This window comes from Bidens hawaiensis, unplaced genomic scaffold (genome assembly GCF_021521415.1).
Source record: "Bidens hawaiensis isolate Kalapana, Puna unplaced genomic scaffold, B.hawaiensis_p1.1 tig00008726_1, whole genome shotgun sequence".
NCBI lineage: Eukaryota > Viridiplantae > Streptophyta > Magnoliopsida > Asterales > Asteraceae > Bidens > Bidens hawaiensis.
The window spans coordinates 143,165-153,396 of NW_027491630.1; the positions used below are offsets into that span (position 1 = coordinate 143,165).

Genomic DNA, 10,232 nt, shown 5'->3' on the forward strand with positions numbered 1-10,232 from the left:
GTTGTGTATGGTTGATGGTTCGGTTTTACAAAGTTTTTTTTATCGTTGGGTTTTTTTCGATTTCATTGTTGATAATGATGTTGCCTTCATTCATTTTGATTTTTCTTTTTTCCTTCTTTTTTAAGGTTTTCGTTTAGCCGCTAACCATCGAGCTCTTAACTAAACACTTGCCACCAGTAGCACCAACAAAGGTTTTCAATAAAAAGGCAAATCTGTGGCATGACAAGTAAAACTCATAAAAAGGTTTTAGCTCTATGCACATTAACTTCCAAAAGTACTTACTTTCATATCTGAACAATTAACAACACACTTGACTATTCCATTCTTTAATTACACATTTGACCATTTGCTATTATTTTGTATGTTAACGATCAATCGATCATTACTTGCAGAAGATAATCCGTCTTCCTCTTAGTAGTGATGGTAACCAGTAGAAGGTAACTATTTTTGGTTAAGGTAACTTTTTTTGGGTAACTTGAGGTAAACATGCACAAAAAATATTCGACACACCTACCATCCAACACTAACAAAGATGCATATTTCAGGCTACAAAACATAGAAGACCTAAGTTACCGGGCAACATCCTCCAAACAATAAGACTGACCGACAAAATGCTGCAATTTTGTACAACATAACAAAACCTTTTGGAAAAGACGTCACCTAACGCACTGCTGCAGCCTAGCTACAAGTCAACATGCATCACCCTCTTTTTTCACATCACATCAATTGCCATATCTAATTCCACTTGCTACGAAATCTGACAATCATATCTAATTCCACTTGCTACGAAATCTGACAACATAAAGGGTGTCTATTGTTGTGTTTTGTTGCATATAGTGGACGTGTGGTGTTTTGGAGAGTTAATAGTTTTCATTATGTATTTCGCAAATAAACTTTTAAATTTCATTGTGACACTCGGCTGGCAATCCAAGTACGCTGCAACGCGGCAAGTGAGCCAACTAGTTAATGTATAATGATGAATGCTATATTATTCTATACATCAGGCCTACAAACTTTATAAAAAAAGATAAATGCGCTAGTTGATCCTTTTTAAAATGGCCTAATTTGCTCACAACATATTCAGACCCATACGACACAACCCGACCAAGCTCAAGCTACCCGTTTGCAACTTACAATCAACTATTGGGTTAATTGTCTAGAATACCCTTCAAGATTTAATAACATATTTGTAATTTTCCTTTATTGCTTTATTTAATTTATTAACAAAAAAGAGTGTTTTAGTCATTTCATGGCACTTAAAATGGGATTTGTGATATTAACGAAGCAGCAAGTTTAATTTCTGTTTACCACAGTTTGTTAACAGATTCCTTTAGTCAAATTTATCAAAGTTATGAACTTTAGACTAATTTCTACTTTGAATGTGTTTGTGTTTGTGTATGTACAAATATGGCGGTTGTTCCAGCATATCCGTTCGAGAGAAACACAATATGTGTGTTCTTCTTCAAGTAACTTACGATAACCGGCCAGTAGAACCGATGATCCTGTGGTTACAACAATCGAATATCCATTTTGCACTAACTTAAAGTCCAATCATATACATGAACCATTCTGCCCAATTATACGAAGATGCAGGAGGTAGGCGGATAGAGGTTACAGTGGCACACCATGAGATTATAATAACGGAACAACTTATACGGACAATCCTGCAACTACAAGATAATGTGGAGAACCCAATACACTTCACAACTGATCGTTTGCTAAAGATATTCCAAGAAACGATGGGATATTAGGGTGACGTTCATGAGGGACAATTCAAAAAGGGCATGTTTCTTAATATTTACCGTTTCTTGATACACCATATTGTGCAAGGGTTTGGACTAAGGAAAGGCTCATGGACTTTGATGAGTTGTGATCTTGCTAATGTGATGTGCAAATATATATATATAAATAAAACACGAATCGCAACTAAGCTTTAAAAACCAAACAATCTATCATAGTCCATACAAACGGCAAGTGTACCGGTTGCGTATAGCAAAGATCAGGAAAGTACGGATATCGAACTTGAAGACACGTGAGAACGGCTCAGATTATAAACCCTAATCCAAGTCCTACCTTAAAATATATAATTGATTTTATTATTATTATTATTATTATTATTATTACTATTATTTTTTTTTAATTTTAATTACTTTAACTAACTTACTTAACTTAAGGAAACTAACGAGAAAACTTAACGACACTTACGACACTAACGGAGCTCTCAAATATGGTGAAGGTGAACCACCTAGGTAACGTATCTTAACGATTATGAACGACGCTCGGGTGACAACGAACACATAAAACTTCAAAAGATAATCTAACTAGGCAATAATAAGGGAAAATAGGTCCCCACAGTCAGTTTTACTAAAGACCCCTAAAAACATCTAGAAAGAATAATAAAGCACAGTTGATTTTCTAAGTAGCCAATTGATTTATTACTTGGTCCGTATCAAAATCACAAATTCCTCTAAAGCTCGTAATCCTAACAAACCTAGGGAAAATGGGGTAATTCAATATTAAAGATTAAATAACTTGGCGTACAAAATAACCTAATCAACAGCTAGGAAACCGCACGTGGTCTCGCAACGGCTAACTAAATCGACTAGACCAAAAAGATAAACCAACTCCTAATGTCTTGGTCCAACTAAAAGGAGATGCACTATTGAGATAAACAACTCTAACCAATTAAACCCTATGGTGACGTCTACCACAAACAACCAAAAAGACCAAGTAATTAGTCTAACATGCAATCCTAAACAAAACACGAAACTAATTCATGTAAAGATAAAATCACACGGGATTTAATTAATATAATAATGAACAAACTCAATAGCAATCATAGAATATAATCACAATACTATGAACTTGACAATAGAAAATCAATTATATGTTTGTTAATCAACCCAAAACAAACGTCAACACATCGTCAGTCAACCAAACCTAGGTAGTTCTAACGATTTAACTACTCATAATATTAAACGTAATATAAGCCAAATCAAAATATATAGTAGCCAAATTCATGTCTAATAATTCTTGAATGTCGAAAACAATGATTAATAAGTAAAGTTAATAATTGACAAACCAAAAGATGCTATTTTTCTGCTCCAAAATTACTATCGTTGATTACCAGTAGGTGGCCTTCAAATCTTCTAGTAATTCTCTAGTTGGAACTCGAAGAATAATTGTAATTATGTTGCCGTCCAAACTCTCTGTTCCAACCGTAGAGTTTTTTCTTCTCGGCACCAACTATCTATATATATAATAGTGATCTTCTATATAAATTAAGACTCCAAATTTACGCCTCTTATTTTCTTGCTTCACAATTAATCTCACCGACAAATAATCCCTTCCACTTGGGTTGGTTTAGTCCATTTACTCATTTGGAACCCAATCAAGTCAAAGTCGGTCCACTCGTGGGTGTTAACTGTATTTGAATATATAATCAAAATAAACTAAATGAACACGAGATAAAGGAGTCTTCAAAATTGAAGTACAAGAATTTCACATATGTTTTTTTTTTCTTTTCTTTTTTATGTAAATAGTTCAAAATTATTAACCAATATATAATTGGTTTTCAATGAACTGCCTATCAAAATAAACAACTTTTTAGAATTTTTCATCCGTCTATAGAAAGTTTTGTAAATGCAATTCCTATTAGCTCGTTGTCACTTGAAACCCAAACTTTAAACATGAATCACGAACGCATATAATTTAACAAAAATAACCCCAAAACAACTCAAAAGTGTAGGAAATAATTATATTATAATATGTATATTTTAGACCACATCAAATATTCCCACACTTAAACATTTTTCGTCCCTGAAAAAGAAGTCTACACAGGATCATAACCAAGTGAAAACAACAAACTCCCAGATTATTTAATATTATTAAAACAATAGAAACAACTCGACATATTGACCGCGATTGCCGATATTGTTGTCCACTTAAACCCAACCACTAACCAATCAAGCCCCCAATTGCATTAAGCGTTTTAAGTTTAAAAGCTACGGCTACACCTACCCCATCTCAGACAAAGAGATCTAGAAGAACTAGAGTCGAAGCAAACTGGTTCGACAAATCACCATAAGCTAAGGACTTGTTGATGGTACTAATTAGATGCACTCGGTGAAATTAGATGGATGAATGGTTATGTGGAGACCGTACGAACTATTCCTAAATATTATTGGACTTTGTCCTATAAATCCGTAATTTGATATTTATTGACTAAGAAACTTCAAGCTCAATAATGTATCCGCAGAGTCACTATCCCCTTGCTAACACGTAAACTCTAAGTCCCGTCTAGTATGTGCATCTTTGGCCTCTTTTACTAACTTTAAAGAATGCTTCTTTGGCATTTTACAATACATAACTTTCTTCACAAACATTTACTTTTTCTTGAACAACTTTTGAGAATAAACATACATAACTTTCAATACATATTTTTTAAATAGCAAAAAGTAAAATGGAGAACGGGTTACTCCCCTGGTTTATATGCAGATTCTTCATCAGCTGTGTATCAATCGAGCGACCTTATAACATTACATTCGCGGCCGCAACCTCGGGAGAACCAACTCCAAAATGCCATCAGAGCTATCATGAGCATACTAATACCTGTAATAACTCAAACTCGCTCGCATGTAGCGGCGTACAAAACAGAAATCAAAAATCATAAGAAATAAATATATTTTTGTGTTTATGATTTTTTTATAATTTTTTTGGCTTTTGTTGGTTTTTTTTAATTATTTTATTTTATTTTATAAATAAAGACAAATATAATACCCTCAAAATCAGCTGCTCGAATGGAGATTGAGTACGAGTGGCTTCAATTGGGAGGATCCTTTGTAAGGAAAATAAAAACAGATAAACAAAAACTCGGGCTGCCTCCCAATAGCGCTTGGTTTAACGGGTCCTCAGCCTAACCCCTCTCTCACTTCTAACTCAAAGATGCTGTAAGGCGCAAAACCTCGCATTCCTCCATGCTCGCCTTCTCACCAATGTAGTGCTTCAGATGATGACCATTAACTTTGAAGCTTCCATTCTTATCTTCAACCTCTACTACTCCGTACGAGAAAACTTCCTTGACCGTGTACGGTCCATACCATCGGGACTTAAGCTTTCCCGGAAATAATTTCAGTCGGGAAGTAAACAAGAGAACGGCGTCCCCACACTTGAACTGTTTATCTCCTCTCAACTTCCTATCATGTAGCTCTTTGGTCTTCAACTTATAATTGTACGAATGTGCATAGGCATAATCGCGAAGTTCCTCTAACTCATGTATTTGATGGAAATGGTTATCTCCAGCAGTCGAAAGATCATGGTTAACTGTGTGAAGCGCCCAAGAAGCACGATGCTCTAACTCAACAGGCAGATGACATGCTTTCTCATAAATCATCCGAAACGGTGTGGAACCGGTCGGAGTTTTGTACGCTGTACGGAAAGCCCACAAAGCATCATCTAATTTGTCGGCCAATCCTTTCGGTTTTGCCCAACCGTCTTCTCAAGAATGTGTATAATACCCCGGTTACTCACTTCCATCTGCCCACTGGTCTGTGAGTGGTAGGCAGTCGCAATCCGATGGGTGACCCCATAACGTTGCAACGCCTTCTCCATCTGCGCATTGCAGAAGTGAGTACCTCGATCGCTGATCAAGGCTTTCGGTAACCAAAACGAGAGAAAAGATTTCTCAGAAATCTCACTAAAACTAGGGCATCGTTAGTGGGCAAGGCTTTGGCTTCGACCCACTTGGAGACGTAATCAACAGCCACGAGTATGTACTTGTACCCTCTAGACGACTGGAACGGGCCCATAAAATCAATACCCCCGAATGTCAAAAATCGCGCATACCTGAATTGCATTTTGGGGCATCTCATTTTGGGATGAGATGTTACCAACACGTTGGCATCGGTCACAGCTTTTAACGAACGCATGAGCATCTTTGAAAATTGATGGCCAATAGAATCCTGAATCAAAGACCTTCTTAGCAGTAAGAACAGCGCCATGATGACCTCCTGTCGGTCCCTCATGACAGTGGCTCAAAATTCGCCACCCCTCTTCAACATCTACCCATCTCCTCACTAGCTGATCAACACCTATACGAAAAAGAAATGAGTCGTCCCAAATGTAGAACTTTACGTCAGCAAAGAATTTCTTCTTTTGCTGGTGAGACATCCTCTTAGGGAGGGAACCATCGACGAGGAACTTAGCGAAATCGGCAAACCACGGGTAGCCGTCATCCTGAGCTCTGACAAACATGAGATTCTCTATCGGGAAATGGTGATTGATGATGACCCCAGCATCTCCAATCTCGGCTCTCTCAAGACGTGACAAGTGATCGGCCGCTACATTCTCGGCTCCCTTTTTATCACGGATTTCGATATCAAACTCCTGAAGTAGCAGGATCCATCGTATGAGAGGTGGTTTAGCATCCTCCTTGCTGAAAAGATAACAAATGGCAGCATGATCCGTGTAGACGAATGTTTTGGACAGAACAAGATAAGACCTGAACTTATCGAATGCAAACACTACAGCTAACAACTATTTCTCTGTGGTAGTGAAATTCTCCTGAGCACTGTTTAGAGTCCGGCTTGCATAGTAGATCGGGTGGAAGTGCTTCTCCTTCCGCTGTCCAAGCACGGTTCCAATGGCATAGTCGCTCGCGTCGCACATCAATTCGAATGGCAAAGACCATTCAGGAGCAATCATGATCGGGGCGTTAACGAGTTTGTCTTTCAGAAGATCAAACGCCTCGATACACTGTTCCGAGAAAACGAATGGAGTGTTTTTCTCTAGTAGCTTGGTCATCGGTCTCGCGATTTTTGAGAAGTCTTTGATGAACCAGCGATAAGAACCAGCATGACCTAAGAAGCTACGGATGGATCTCACAGACGTGGGCGGGGGAAGATTAGAAATGGTTTCAATTTTAGCTCAATCGACCTCGATCCCCGCACTCGAGATCCTATGTCCAAGAACGATGCCCTCATGTACCATGAAGTGACACTTCTTATAGTTGAGGACTAGGTCGGTATTAACGCAACGAGCCATCATCCTATCAAGGTTAGAGACACAATCATCGAAAGAATTCCCGAAGACAGAAAAATCAACCATGAAGACCTCCATGGAATCCTCGATCATGTCGTGAAAGATCGCCACCATACATCGCTGGAAAGTAGCTGGAGCGTTACAGAGTCCAAAGAGCATGCGTTTATAGGCAAACGTGTCGTAGGGGCAGGTCAATGTGGTTTTCTCCTGATCATCGGGAGAGATCGGGATTTGGAAATACCCGGAGAAACCATCTAGAAAACGGTAGTACTGCTGACCAATGAAGGGCAAAGGAAAGTGATCTTTCCTAGTGGCATCATTCAGTCTGCGGTAGTCGATGCAGACTCTCCAACCGGTCATGGTCCTAGTGGGAATAAGCACGTTCCGTTCATTGGTGACAACAGTCATGCCACCCTTCTTGGGAACCACTTTGACCGGACTCACCCAGGCGCTATCAGAGATGGAAAAAATGATTCCCGCATCAAGGAGTTTATTGATTTCTTTCTTAACAACCTCCAACATTTTCGGATTAAGCCTCCGTTGAGGCTGGACGACGGATTTGAAGTTATCCTCCATTAGGATCATATGAGTGCAGAACGTGGGATTAATCCCCTTGATGTCGATAATCTTCCATGCTATCGCCTCCTTGTGCGCTTTTAGCACATTCAACAACTTCAACTTATCAACTTCCGTCAAAGCAGACGCGATGATGACAGGTAGCTTCCTCTCTTCGTCCAGAAATGCATACTCCAAATGATCGGGTAGATCCTTAAGTTCTAAGGAAGGAGGAGGGCTCTCAACGGAAGGTCGGTCTCTCGGATCGTCTCGCACGATCTCAACAGCTGACTCTGAATCTAGGCGTGGTGACACGGTGTCATCCATCAATTATGGAGCGGTCATGGCAACCATCTCGACCTCTGAAATCTCCATATCGAGAATTTGTGGGTCCAAGGTAGGTCCTCCACAGATGTTAGTGAAAAACTCCCGCACATGCGATACGATGGTGTCAACGAAATACAGGGAGTCGTCCGCCAACTTGGGATGCTTAAGTGATTGTCTTACGTCAAAGGTGACGTTATCATCCCCAACTTTCAGAATCAATTTGCCCTCACAGACGTCGATCAACGCCTGTGTGGTGGCAAGGAATGGTCAGCCTAAAATGAGCGGGACACTATCATCCTCATTCATATCCAATATGAAAAACTCCACTGGGAAGATGAACTTGTCGATGCGAACAAGTTGGATACTCATTCGGGTTGGCCTCGGTTCGCCAAGACCCAACTTACTGAAAACAGAATACGGCATAAGATTGATGCTGGCCCCAAGGTCGGCCAAAGCATGTCGAACCGTATCGTCGCCTAAGATGCAGGGAATTGTAAAACTCCCAGGATCAACCATATTTTCTGGCAACTTGCTCTGCAACACGGCAGAGCACCCAGCACTCAACGGAATAGAAGAGACCTCATCTAGCTTCTCCTTAGTGGAAAGAATGTCCTTGAGAAATTTGGCATATTTGGGCATTTGAGTGAGCGCCTCAAGGAAAGGAATGTTCAGGTGAAGCTGTTTGAGAAGTTCAAGGAACTTGGAGTTTTGCTCCTCGTCTCTGTCCGATAGGAGTCTCCCAGGATAAGGCAATTTGGGTTTGTAGACTCTCAGAGGTAGGTTAGATGATGATAAAGGTTTAGCGGCCGGCTTCGTACTCACTGGAATAGTCTGCTGGTGTGCCTCGACCGGAGGAGGCTCCATTTGGATCTCCTCGTCCACCTGCTCTTCTTCATCAACCGCAGGTGTGACAACTCTCGAAGGTCCAGCCTCTTTTTCTCTTCTAGCACCGCTCCTAGTAGTCACCGATTTGGCGAACCCTCTTGGATTTTTCTCAGTATTACTCGGTAGTGAACCTGGTGCTCTCTCGGATAACTGACTGCAATCTCTCCGACATGACGCTCAAGATTTTCTAGAGATGTGGCTTGGTTCTTCAACATAGCATCGTGTTCCGCAAATTTCTTCTCATTTGTCACTCTGTTTCTCTCATCTCGCTTCAGCAGCTCAGCCATCATCTCCTCCAGTGAGGCTGTCTTCTCCTCTCTCCCCACTTGTTCTGAACTTTCCTGACCTGAACTCCCCTGCCCGAATAGATTCTCTCGACGCTCGTTTTGGTATTGGGCTTGGTAGCCACTAGCTTGTCCCCCACGATAGTTACTATGATTTCTCCAGCCAGTGTTCCCGCCAAAGGAGGGGTTTTGATATCTCAAGGGGTTGTTGACGAAGTCAACTTCCTCCTGATTGTTACCCGGCTTAACAGGACAGCCAATGGTGTCGTGACCCCCTCGGCAAACCTCACACTTCGCAACGCTCTTAACAGTAAGATATCTAATGAGTTTGTTCATAGCATCAATCTGTGACTGCAGACCTGATGTACTCCTCTCGATGACGTGGAAGAATTTCTGCCCCCGTTCCCCTCGTAGCTCGCTGCTAGATCATCAAAAAGGACGACGCACTCATCGAGATCTTTGTTCTTATGGAGGTTCCCGTTAGCAGTCTGGTTCAACATCTCTCTCATGTGCTGTGTGGCTCCATTGTAGAATTTCTCGATGAGCATCCACTTGTCTAAACCGTGGTGAGGACAACTAAGAAGGAGGTCCTTGAATCTTTCCCAAACTTCCCCGAAAGACTCGTCGGACCTCATGCCGAAGGAACAAATCTCCTCACGGAGTCGAGCAGATTTAGATGGTGGAAAGGATTTGGTCATGAATTTCTCTTGAAGGCCCGCCCAAGTGGTGTTGGATCCAGAAGGTAGTGACTTCAGCCATTTGTAGGCTTTGCCAGAAAGTGAGAAGGGAAAAAGACGGAGATAGATGGCTTCATCGTTCATGTTGCCGATATTGAAATGTAGGTCCCCCCGGGGCGTCGCCGATCGATACGAGATCCGCACGAGGTCTAGGAGTGCGGAATCCTCCTAGACTCGTTTATTGGTGTAAAGATGAAGAACACAAACCCGTACACGAACAAATACACGAACTAATACAAGAACGGGATAATCAAATCTGCAGATTCTTATATATTAATCAAACAAACACGTTACATACCGTAACCAAACAGAAAACACGACTGACCCGAGGTGAGCTCTACCTCGGGTCGTCTCACACGACTCTCCTTGTCTTTTACTCTCTCTAAACAAACAAACTGCTCAAAAC

The 10,232-nt window shown here is 40.8% G+C and overlaps 1 protein-coding gene across 1 annotated transcript; it reads right to left on the reverse strand.

The window, feature by feature from the left end:
* Positions 1–7,923: 7,923 nt before the first annotated feature.
* Positions 7,924–9,910, reverse strand: LOC143529813 (uncharacterized). Its single transcript, XM_077025518.1, has 4 exons — positions 9,449–9,910; positions 9,019–9,392; positions 8,434–8,959; positions 7,924–8,166 (listed from the first exon to the last, which is right to left on the reverse strand). The coding sequence occupies exons 1-4, from the start codon at positions 9,908–9,910 to the stop codon at positions 7,924–7,926; spliced, it is 1,605 nt and encodes a 534-aa protein (XP_076881633.1).
* Positions 9,911–10,232: the final 322 nt, after the last annotated feature.

What these genes read in the sequence shown, in the direction of transcription:
- LOC143529813 (XM_077025518.1), bottom strand. Translation starts at nt 9,910, where the DNA reads ATGAACGATGAAGCCATCTATCTCCGTCTTTTTCCCTTCTCACTTTCT. An exon ending in CATCGAGAGGAGTACATCAG is followed by an intron (nt 9,393 to 9,448) that starts GTCTGCAGTCAC and finishes CTTACTGTTAAG; the next exon opens with AGCGTTGCGAAGTGTGAGGT. An exon ending in TTTGCGGAACACGATGCTAT is followed by an intron (nt 8,960 to 9,018) that starts GTTGAAGAACCA and finishes GAGAGATTGCAG; the next exon opens with TCAGTTATCCGAGAGAGCAC.